The 11,974-nt window shown below is 44.0% G+C and overlaps 1 protein-coding gene across 1 annotated transcript; it reads left to right on the top strand.

Moving 5' to 3' along the window:
- Nucleotides 1-6,352: 6,352 nt before the first annotated feature.
- Nucleotides 6,353-10,558, top strand: LOC138717333 (C-type lectin domain family 2 member L-like). Its single transcript, XM_069850860.1, has 4 exons — nt 6,353-6,395; nt 6,587-6,755; nt 9,396-9,461; nt 10,426-10,558. The coding sequence occupies exons 1-4, from the start codon at nt 6,353-6,355 to the stop codon at nt 10,556-10,558; spliced, it is 411 nt and encodes a 136-aa protein (XP_069706961.1).
- Nucleotides 10,559-11,974: the final 1,416 nt, after the last annotated feature.

The raw sequence follows: 11,974 nt of genomic DNA, 5'->3' as shown, positions 1-11,974 counted from the left end.
TAGCAGCTTCAGTTCAATACAGTTTCAAAGAAACCATCTCTGTGTGGTCCCAAGGCCTTTCTAGAGGTTGTGCTGTATGTTCTTCAGATGAGCCCTATGCTATCCAGCGTCGGAGACAAGACAGTGCCTAGCACAGAGCACTAGTCTCACCCAGCAGGGCAATGTCAGCGTTCCTCTGCCTTTCTTTCAGAAGCTGTGTTTACAGCTTGTAGGTATAAAAGTTTTAAGCAGCCGTTCAAATAACACCAGCTTCTGCCCGACCGATTATCAACTCCCTATCACAGGCTACAAATTGGTAGGGAAGCTTTTAGTCAGGTAAAGAAGAGAGGCATCTAGAAAATTGTTAAGAGACGATCAGTCACAGGGCAGGGTTCTTGTTGCTGTACAGATTTATTAGCTCAAGTCAAATTCAGATGTGACTTCATCTGTGTAATTTCACTGAGGTTTCCTCCATTTCAATAGCTGCCAGCTAACCACAAAAATAGCCTTTTGAACCCCATTCAACAATCACAGTAACGAGAAAGCTCCAATGTCAATCTACCTAAAAACTAACTTTTTGATGAAACCAGTTTTCATTGTCAAGACCCAAAAGGCAGTAGGTCTGTTAAAGCACATCACAGTTCTAGCAGCATGCACTAGCAAGATGTCCCTAGCATTCACTGACTCAATCCAACTGGAACAAAAGACAGGAAAACCAAAGTATTTTAGCACACTTCTTTGTCTGGGAAAAACTAGCTTCAGAGGGGCTGTACTCCCACTCCTGGTAGAAGCGTGTACCTCTAAGAGGCATTCAGGCGTATATAAAACCAGATGCAAGCAGATAAAGATGGATAGCATCCACTACACTGAGAAATGGCTTTAAATGTCTGGTTTCTTATAGAAACAAAAGTATCCATTTATTTGTCTGTATTGGAAGCTGGATGGATCATACCTGCTGTGAAGATGAAGATGCATAAGACAGAAAAGTAACACTAGGCAAACTATTTCATAACAAAGAACTTTTCATAGCCATTCAAGCCAAAGCCAGGCACCAAGCCATGCCAGCACCTGGTACTGCTGGCATACCAAATGCCAGCTACTTGCAGGAGCAAAACAGGTACTTCCCGTCACCTGAATTCACACAACTTACTTATTTTACAAAGATTTATAGGATAAGTATTGCATTCCAAAATAAACCCCTCCAAAATCAAAGCTTTCTCAAGGAAAGAGAGATTCAGAAGTTGTTCTGTTCTGTTGTTGGGTTTCGTCCCATTACCATTTCTTCCTGGTTTTCAAAAACGACAAGCAAGGCATTATTCTTAGTGCAGAAGGCCTGACTAGATAACATTTCTTTTTGTAACCTATCCATTCGCTGGGGCACTGCTTATGAGGAAATGTTCCATGGTGATATTGTTGTCCAACTACAAAGGAAAAGAGAGGACAACATTTCAGCCTGGTAAAATCTTGGCATTCAGAAGCGTAAGTCAATCTAAAATGTAGATTTTCTGAAAGCCAATGTCACACCAGATGTCACTAAGAAACCAAAGGAAGGGTAAAAGTCCTGACCTTCCCTGCCTTTCAGGCAATGTCTTCAGCTGAGAAATGTGAAAGTCGGGGGCTGCAGACTAATCATTACAATCGGTAGGAAATAAGTGGAGTTAGGAAAACACTTCTGAATTTTAGAGAATTAGAGGCATTGACAACTGGTGATTTATACTCAACACGCTTTAAGCCCAGTAACAGGGAAATAAACCTCCTACTGTTAATTTATTGATAAAATTTGCTTTAAGTAATGAAGTCACTTGAATATCTACAACTGGTGAGATATTTCACAAAGACAAGTTGCTTTGATTTTGTACCAGACTTCTACACATTTGATAAACCTGTGTGAAAGTCAGGAAATGATGCGTTGATATGATGCTAAATAAAATCTGTCTGTTAATGAAGATGTAAAAATTATTATTATTTGGAGATGATGGTTTGGAGAACAGCCCATTGGAGTTGTTTCCCAGTATGCTTTGATGACTTCCCTCCATCTTCTTTCTGTCACGGTAGTTCTGTGAGGATGAGGGCTCACTGGCACAGTTTGTTTCAGGGCTGAGTTTAATTGCTTGCAATGAAGACAATCAATTTACATCTACTCCTTCTATTGCTTGGGTCATCCTGCTGGGATCAAATCCAGAACTTCTGCACCCAAAATGCATTTGTCTACTGCTCAAGCCTGGAGATGGCTAATATCGAAATGAAAATAGTTGATGTTACTGATGATAAGCACACACAAGATGTGCATACCCCACATGCATGGCCAGCCAAGAGATCACTCTCTTTAGAGTAGCAAGGAGGCAGCAAAAAGGTGAAAAAAAAAAAAAGCTTACAACTGCATCAACTGGATTTTATCTGTAGGGAGAATTCTCTCTCTTTTTACATTCTGCCTGGAGCCTCACCTTATATTGATATCAAACCAACCGAATTATTGATGGACGGCCTAGTTTTTGCGACTCTGCACTCACTGCAGAGCATTAAAGTTGGTCCGCTTGACTGCTGTCATCCTGGAGCCCAGTGGTCAGAGGAAATATATCTCAAAATGAAACGCTTCAGAAGCTTACCCAGATGGTGAACATCAGCATGAAGCTTACCCAGATGGTGAACATCAGCAGAATCCCAATCAGAAATCCAAAAAGCCAACAGACTGTGAAAGAGAAGATGATTAACAATATTGTATGTATCAGCACTTAGGCTCAGACAGTATTTTAGTATTAAGTGAGACAGCAGCGGGACAGCCTCTCACTTAAATTCCGAGTATATCAATTTAAAGCCCTACTGAAGTCAAAGGAGGCACCCTGAACTGACACTTAAGTGACTGGACAGTTTCATAACACGGCTGACTATCACATAATTTGGTTTTTTTTTAAATCTCTATAGGCCCTAAAGCTTTCCACAGGTGTGCAGATCCCTGTATTGCAGATTTAAGCCTTTCAGTCCCAAGTTTGTCATCTCCTCTGTGTTTTGCAGGCCACTTAGCAACAACCTCTGGAGGCCGAGAACTCATAGATCATCACTAACTACATCCATGTTAGGAAATCAGGAGACTCTTCCCATGCCATTCAAACATTAAAGGTTAAGGCTCAGGGTAGGGCTGCAGTCTTGTATCAAATATATTTTCTCATTTCACAAGCTGAAATGAGAAACACACAAATTCCAAGGCAGGTATGCAAGCTCATCTGTTGCAAAGGCACAAGTCTAATGAGCTTTGGCTTCACTTCCTACCTCTTCTCCAAGAGTATTTCACCACGTGGAAGTCTGCCTGTTTTCATACAAGCATAGAATAGTTAGGGTTGGAAGGGACCTTAAAGATCACCTAGTTCCAACTTTTTTCAGGTTGGAAAACATGCCTCTTTTCACAGTAGAGGATCAAACATAACAGTTATCTTCATTTTTGTCTCTACAGCTTTGGCTAGAAGTAAGCTCCCATATTTTATCTTGTCCAAGACAGGGCATCAGGAGATTGATGCGGAGCTAGATGTCACACTTTCTGCAGAAAGGTAACTTACCCAACATCAAACAGAAACATCTTACCTGCTGACCACAAGAACCGCCGTTTACAAAACTGTCTTGCCCTCTGCATGCATGACCTAGCTGTCCCTTCTTGTTCGGCATCTTTTTTTGGAGTCCACATGCCCAAAAGGTCCTTGTGCCATGACTATGGCCTCAAGACTCTGTTCTTCTGGAGATTTCATCTACAGCTGAGAAACAAAAAAGAAGCTAGGTTTAATGAGTGCTTCCCCTACTGTCTATAAACAAGTGAAAATGGTAGAGAAACCAAAGCTGCCTTAGTTCTTGCCTTTACCAGAGGGAATGAAGGCTGGCTGGATGTAGAAATGAGGAAACAAACAGAAAATCAGGAGCTGAGGCCCACCAAAGGCAAAAGATGAGCCTCAAAGCATTGCACACATCAACCTTCCCAGGGAGGTGGGCAATAGGGAATGAGGACTGCCAGAGAGGGGAAGAAAAGGACAGAGAAGACAGGAACTATGCGATAAGGATAGGATGGGGCATATCAAAGCAAGAGGGAAAGGACACAGAACCCATGCATGAAAAAAATTTGGGACAATTTCCCAAGCAGGGCTGAATGTGGCCAGCAGAGGGAAGCTAGCTGTACACTTTGTGCTTGCTCCAGTGAGGAATGTTTCCCCCAGGGATTTTCTAAATCCCACTTTCAATGACAAATTTAACAGGAAAAAGTCACCCAGAGAAGAATATGCAATAATAAATACTATCTTGACAGTGCAAGAACATAAATTCATCTTCACCAATTCAGTTATAATAGGGGGGAAAAAAACATACCACTACTCTTCAGGAAGGGCTTCAACATCTTTGCTTTCATTACTGTTATTATTATTTATATTAGTTGGCACACATCTAAGGGGCCTCCTCAACTCCATAAATTCGTAATAGTAATCAGGAGCCTAAACATCTGTAAGAATCACCAGTTGAGGAAGGACATGGGAGTCCAGAGGAGGCTATGAAGGTGATCAGAGGGCTGGAGCACCTCCCCTAGGAGGACAGGCTGATGGAGTTGGGCTTGTTCAGCCTAGAGAAGAGAAGGGAGACCTTATAGCAGCCTCCCAGTACTGAAAGGGGGCTACAGGAAAGCTGGGGAGGGGCTCTTGATCAGGGAGAGCAGTGACAGGAGAAGGAGGAATGGATTTAAGCTGAAAGTGGGGAGATTTAGGTTAGATATTAGGAAGAATTTTTTTCCTGTGAGAGTCGGGAGGCACAGGTTGCCCATCCCTGGAGGAGTTCAAGGCCAGGCTGGAGGAGGCTTCCAGGAACCTGATCCAGCATGAGGTGTGCCTGCCCACGCAGAAGGGAGAGTTGGGGAGGGTTGAAACTGGATTGCCTTTAAGGTCCTTTCCAACCCAAACCGCCCTATGATACCCCTTCAGGTACTGGAAGGCCACTACAAGGTCTCCCTGAAGCCTTCTCTTCTCAAGGCTGAACAACTCCATCAAGCCTGACAAGCCCAACTCCATCAGCCTGTCCTCCTAGGGGAGGTGCTCCAGCCTGTTCTCACATCAGAGGTGCTCCATTCCTCCGATCCTCTTCATGGCTCTCCTCTGGACCCTTTCCAACAGTTCCTTAACCTACTTATATTGAGGATACCAGAACTGGACACAATACTCCAGATGAGCTCCGCCAGGGAAGGTTCAGGCTGGACATCAGAAAAAAAAAATTCACAGAACGGGTCATTGGGCACTGGAACAGGCTGCCCAGGGACGTGGTTGAGTCACCTTCCCTAGAGGTGTTTAAAAGACTGGTGGAGGAGGTGCTGAGGGGCATCATTTGGTGGTTGATAGAAATGGTTGGACTCGATGATCCTGGGGGTCTTTTCCAACCTAGTGATTCTGTAATCCTGTGATTCTGATGCAACGTGAGGCCGTTTCTTCTCGTCCCGCCAGGAACGAGCCCGCACGCCTCCTCGTCACCCGCCTTCCCGTCGCCTTTGCCTTTGCCGGGGAGACCCGAGCCCTGTCCCGAGCTCTCGGAGCGGCATCGCCCTCCCCTCTCCCCTCTCCCGGCTCCCGAGCCCCCTGGCTCCTTCCCGACCCCGGCGCACCGCAGCCCGCTCCTCCCGGGCATCCACGGACCCCCCCAATTCCATTCCGCTCCTCCCGGGCATCCACGGATCCCCCGATCCCATCCCATCCCACCCCATGCTATCTCATGCCACCCCGCCTGCTCACGACCCACCGCTCCGTCCCGGTGCCGCTGCCAGTCCCGATCCCGACCCCGATCCAGTCCCGATGCCGCGGCCTCTCTCCCCAGGGTGGGCGGGGAAAGCGAGCGCTCGGTCCCGCCCCGCGGAGGCATTTCAGGCGGCGGCCGCTTACTTTAAAGTGAAACTGAGCTGAGTTTTGGCTTGTCTTTAGGCGATTGTGAACTGGCGTAAGCAGCAGGGCGAGGGAGGGCGTTCTGCCCCTCTGCTCTGTTCTCTCTTGTCAGACCTCACCTGGAGTCCTGTGTCCAGTCCTGGAGTCCTTAACACAGGCAGGACTTGGACCTGTTAGAGTGAGCCCGGCGGAGGCCGCGAAGATGATCGGAGGGCTGGAACAACTCCCCTAGGAGGACACGCTGATGGAGTTGGGATTGTTCAGCCTGGAGAAGAGAAGGCTCCGGGGAGACCTTATAGCAGCCTCCCAGTACTGAAAGGGGCTACAGGAAACGTGGGGAGGGGCTCTTCATCAGGGAGAGCAGTGACAGGACGAGGAAGAACGGGTTTTAGCTGAAAGGGGGGAGATTCAGGATAAATATTAGGAAGAAATTTTTTTTCCTGTGAGGGTGGTGAGGTTGCCCAGAGAAACTGTGGCTGCCCATGCTGGAGTCTGCTTGCTGGTACGTGCCCAGCCTGCAAGCATGTAATCAGGGATTGCCGGACCATACTTCAGTTGTATTATATTCACCCATCTCCTGCTTAATACAGTGCAAGTCACAGGTAGTCTTAAGCTGGAGGAAGCAGGTCCAGAATTTGTAAATGGGTCTATAATTGTATTTTAAAGAAGTAAAGATGATGAGTGACATACTTTTCATTTCTTCATTTGAACAAAAGATCCAACTAAAGTGCCACAGCTGGAGCAGTACCCTGATGACTGGGTGTACTATGAGAAGAAGTGTTACTATGGTTCAGGAGCTGTGGCAGATTGGAATGGGAGTCAGAATGCCTGCTCTACGTACGGAGCTTCCCTCACAGTGATTGACAGCCACAAAGATCTGATAAGGTGATAGTGTATCTTGTTGGCAGACTTGTTTGCTGCAAGTCGGCACAACCTCTAGCCTTTTCCAGTGAGTCTTGGTCTGTTCACTCAAACCTGCTCTAGAAATTCTGCTCGTACCTTAGAGAGCATTGCAGGAATTTAAGAGGCAAAGTATGTAGAAATGAAAGGTAAAGTCTGAAAGAATAGAAAACTGGAGTTATGGCTCCTAATTACTGATAGGAGAGGTGTGGCTGGTCTTTCTTAAACTGGCAGTTTGTGTGCGCATTTTAAGTTAGACAGCTTAGCCTGTCCTGTCCTTCACACCTTGCAATTCGTACCTTCTCCGCTGTACTCAGAAGTGCAGTCAACAGCAATGCCCACACTAAATACGACTATAAACTGGTTTTGAGTTTATGGACCACTGGTATACCTCCATGTGTTTTCTTGACACTCTCTGAGGACACAGTTCTTTTAAGGGGTGTTTCCTTTAGCATATCAGATTATTTAGTGGCAACCAAGGAACAGAAATGTGGTGTTTCTTCTGTGCAAAATAGGGAAATCCTGTGTTTCCACAAAAGGCAAAGAGTAGCTAGTCCTACCAATTCATGATCTTCTGTATGGCTGAGAAAACCAAAAGAAAATAGCGGAGTAGTAAATGTTTTTTTCAGATACAGCCATAGGATCAGTGAGAAACACTCATTCACTGGTAAAATATTGAAAAGGACAAAGTCTTCAAAGCAAAAATAATAATATTTTTTATTTTATAATTGAATGCCCTTCTAAAAAAGGCATGACATCTTACAAAAGCAGTGGGCATATATACTAGTTTTAGATGAAGAACCATATAAATCTTCAAAGAATACTCATTATTTTTTTGATTATCCAACCATGTCTGGAGACTTCCTTCAGGTTATGTCTTGACCTAAGACAACTACATCTTGCTAGACAACTAAACATATCAATAAATTCTTGCAACTTTAAGAGAGTGTTTATTCTTTCAGGTTATTTATCCATGTCAATTTATCTGCCAATAAGTAGTCTAAAGCCAGTCTGTTCTGATATATTGCCCCTCTCATCTGTGTTTGCTGTTTAGGAAACAACTGGAGGCCGGCTGCTGTCCAATTAGTGATAAATTCTACTACTGCCTGCAACCTAATTACTCTATTCAAAACGTAAATAGGTGTTCACTAGCCCCAACTTACATCTTGTGTCCAAGTGGCTGGTCATTATGTCTGGATAATTCTTTCTGGGGGCCATTCGTCTTCTCCCCAGGTTTGAGTTCCTCCGACTTCAATGTCTGACCTTTTTTCCCTCTTTAAGTTCTCAAACAAGGGAATTCCTAATTCATCCTCCTCCTTCAGTGACAACATAAAAAATATTCGTTGAATTATTCCTAACGTACAGCTCCCTTCCCAGTTACCAGGTAGCTTTGAATAAGCTCTTTCACCACAAATCCAGAATAACCCATCAGGGGCTCTCCACCAGTTCCTAGAAGTGTTTCCTGGGTTTTTCCAAATTTTCAGGATCCTTAGTAACCCCTGAAAGGGATTATTTCCAGTACAATTAAAAATTCCTTCTTCAGTGGACTTGGTACAATTGTTATTATTTTTGCATAAATACCACAGAGGTTTTCTAGGCCACTAGGTCCCATGAGTGCCTTTGTAGGTGTACACCAATTTACAGGGGGTCTCTCCTACCCACTCTCCATATCCTATATGACTTATGCATTCTATACAAATTACTTCAGAACTTAGGACCCATGTGTAACATTCTGTACTAACTGTTCTTTATGTTGATCTTGGATTCCCCCACTCTCTGATATGTCCAAATGGCCTTCCTTGGTGAGACATATCCATTCTTCTCCCTTAGGACACCCTATTCCCAGCCTTGTTCCTCCTTTTCCTGAGTTTTCCTAAGGTGTGGCCAGCTATAGGATCTTAAGGAAAGAATGGAGAAAGTCTTCATTTTTTTCACAGTGCAGGTGGTAAACTACAAGTGTGCCGTCAAACGTCTCGGGTTCTGGATTTAGGTGGTGCCTACTGACTTTATAGTCAGGAATAAAAAGAACAGGAAACCAGAAAAAACTCACATGCTTATGACAGGATGAGTCTCTAGAGTAAAGGTGTGAAAATTGGGAAGTTCTGCGATGTTAAATGTGTGACTGGAGTTGGATAGGGATGCAGCCTAAGTGACATCCAAGGAGTCAAAGCAACTTGTGCCTGTGAGACACAGTGTCCCCTCTAAATACATGTCCTTGTACTGAAATGCCGCTCTCCTAGTGATACAGTGAAACCATAGTGTCGTGTGATATGGTTCTAAAGGTATATGTGGGTGTTTTTAATGATGGGGTGGGCAGTGTATAGGTGGATGGTCCGTAGCACTGCATAACTAGCAGCTAAATGGCTGGGACCTCACTAATTATTGGGAATGTATATAGGGCTTCTTTAGTAGTTCTTCTGATTAAATGTAGCAGTAAAATATTGGTGTCCTGTGAAAAAAAAAAGAAGTCCAACTTTGTATATTCTGTGGAAAGTTTATGCCTGTTTAGTTTTTATATGGAAAGCAACATAGTCATAACAATGGAAATCCTAATGGGCATGTCATTTTTTTCTGTGTTTTGTTGAGAACTTTATAATGAATCGAATATGTGTAGCAGACTTGTAGATTGGGCTGCACAGGAAAGAAAAAAAAATTCTTCTGGATGAACGGAGAACTATGTGACTCAAACTTGTGAGTTTTCTTTCCAATATACTTTGCCGCTAGAGAGTCGGTAGCTTTTTCATCCAAGTAGAAAAGTTATTCTGTCTTACGTAGATAAAAGTTCAGGGAAGTAGATAAAGATATTCCATGTCACTGAGAGAAGCTGGCATATTTTCCCAAATGAGGGCCATTGTATGGCTGTAAAAGGTGCTTCTACTATGCTAATAAAACTAGTTATGTCCTCAGAGAAGTGGGGAAGGTGCAACATTGCCTGCTTTTTCATGAGGTTGCATACCAGTGGTTAGGTTATGCTTAGAGTAACTTATTTCTATACGAGCCTGCTGTATCAGATGGATAACATATCAGGAATCATACACCAATGTTAGACACAAATTGCCTGAATTAGCTTGTTCTGTTGGTCATGCAGGTTTGAACACACAGCCAGTGCAGGCAGAGCCTCCTAAGACCATCCTAGGAGTTCAGGATCACGTTGGAAGGTCACTGGGCTGGGTGTTATGTCTCAGAAGGCATTGCTTTTGCCCTCTTTGTATCCCAGAGACGGGCTTTCTTTGCAGCTCCACCCTGCGTGTTTTGCAGAAGCTCAGCAGTATTGGTATGAAGACGTGGCAGCACCCCAGTCTGTCCTGGAGAATCACCGCTGCCATGTGTCCCACTAGGGTCATCTCTGTCCTGCTCTGGAGAATTGTGTCATGTGCTGACAGCACACCGTAAACTGTGAAGTACAGGTACACACGGTACATCTCTGTGGAGATGAGAGAAGCTTGCTTTACTAGAAGGTGAATCAGAGCATCACCATGCATTTCACATGCACAGGAGTTCTGATCCTCCCAATGAGAAGCGGGGCTCATTCTAAATCACTCCCTACTTTATGCTCCGGTCTTAAAGGACTGGTTTTACAAAGGATAAGAAATAGGTCTTCTAGATTTTAGACCAAAATTCTGCTCTAATTTTTATTTTTCTCTTGGCTTTTTAGATTTCATGTCAACATAACAAATGACGGAGACTGCGTCCATATAGATTCCACCTTCATCTCTACCAGAAGGCGATCCTCACTCAGGAATTCGCTTTGCATCATTGGTCAGTTTAACACCGTGAGTAGCTCTTAAGAGAGAACAGCTGGCTGTGTAAATACAGAGAGAAGCTGGAATTCAGAATACCAAAAGTCCTTTCTGCAGGGGGGTCCAGGGAAGCAGGAGGTGCTGTGACGAGGACCTGAGGATTGCATTGAAAATACAATTCATAGTGAACCCAATGATGTGTTTTTTCCCTTTTTTTCTGTTTGTCTTTGTATTAATTGGGTGACATTTCACAAGGTGTTCTGAGTTTCCTCCCCTTCTGTTTCCCCGGCATTTTCAATCATGATTGCTACATAATGTCCAAGGATATAGACAGAAGCTTTGTAAACTGGGCAGATTGATAATGCTAGGTCTTCTAGTGAATGGCACTGGCATTACAGGGCATATAGAGTGGGACAGTCTAGAAATATTCGTCTCTATCCCTTTGGACTGATCTAGAAACACGACTGCTACTACCCAAACCTTCCCTGAATGTGCAGCTGCAATAGGAAAGCTCTCAGGCTGAATCATGCACAGCTGTCTTTCTGGGAGGGCTGAGAAGTCAACTGGATTTAGAAGGGGAAACACATGTATGTGCAGCGTCGAAAGGGTTCTAGAGCAGCTCAAAGTGAGGAGTTGTAGTCTGTCTCTGTTTGCCTGTTCTGGGGAAAAAAAAGATTTTGTCGTCTCCAGGGTGGCTTTCTTCTCTGCTTTAGGTTTATGGTGGTCCAAGTCTGCTTTGTTTAGCTCATGATACCTGCTTCCTGATGCAGGTAGATGAGCACAGAACATTTTTTGGCAGTGAAAGCCACAAACTGTGCAGGACCCTGACACAGTCAGGGTGAACTTTTCGTGAGCCTGACTGACTCAGGAGAGTGACCCCTCATGAGACCCCTACTCCCACACCCCAGCCCAGGGGCTCAGACCCCATTGTGGCTCAACCGATCTGTTGGTTTCCCAACTTGCCCAAGTGTTGATGCAGATGCTTGGCTGAGCCAGGCTTCTGACTGGATCTTCCCTGTTGACACTGGAAGTCTCACAAGGCAGCTGAGTTACAGCTAATTGCTAATAGCTAATTGAAATAGCTTTAAGAAAACTAAAACTCAGGTGAAGTTCCCCTTCGGAGAGCAACCCCAAAAACAATAGCAGGCTTTATGCATTGTAGAATTAGAGTTTTTATCATTTACTTCCTGAATACTTAAATAATAACCTTTCAGAATATTACAAATAAAAATTAGGTATTAAAACTTGCAAATGATGGTTTAGGTGAGCTGAGGAAGGGATAGATCAGAATTCAACAGTTCTGAGTTTTTAATCCCATATCAAAATGGAAGGAAAAGGAGAAGGAGGAGAAGAAAGAGAAGAAGAAACTGCTATGATGTTTTCCTGCAAGAATAACAGCTGTATAAGGGTTTTCAGTTGATCTATTCAAAATTTCAAAAATATATTTCCCTAGAAATTTTGTCT

The sequence above is a fragment of the Phaenicophaeus curvirostris genome, chromosome 1, assembly GCF_032191515.1.
Source record: "Phaenicophaeus curvirostris isolate KB17595 chromosome 1, BPBGC_Pcur_1.0, whole genome shotgun sequence".
NCBI lineage: Eukaryota > Metazoa > Chordata > Aves > Cuculiformes > Cuculidae > Phaenicophaeus > Phaenicophaeus curvirostris.
The sequence above is the reverse complement of the archived record's forward strand: the minus strand, read 5'-3'. Positions and strand labels throughout refer to the sequence as shown.

What these genes read in the sequence shown, in the direction of transcription:
- LOC138717333 (XM_069850860.1), top strand. Translation starts at nt 6,353, where the DNA reads ATGCTGGAGTCTGCTTGCTGGTACGTGCCCAGCCTGCAAGCAT. An exon ending in CGTGCCCAGCCTGCAAGCAT is followed by an intron (nt 6,396 to 6,586) that starts GTAATCAGGGAT and finishes TTTGAACAAAAG; the next exon opens with ATCCAACTAAAGTGCCACAG. An exon ending in AGCCACAAAGATCTGATAAG is followed by an intron (nt 6,756 to 9,395) that starts GTGATAGTGTAT and finishes GCAGACTTGTAG; the next exon opens with ATTGGGCTGCACAGGAAAGA.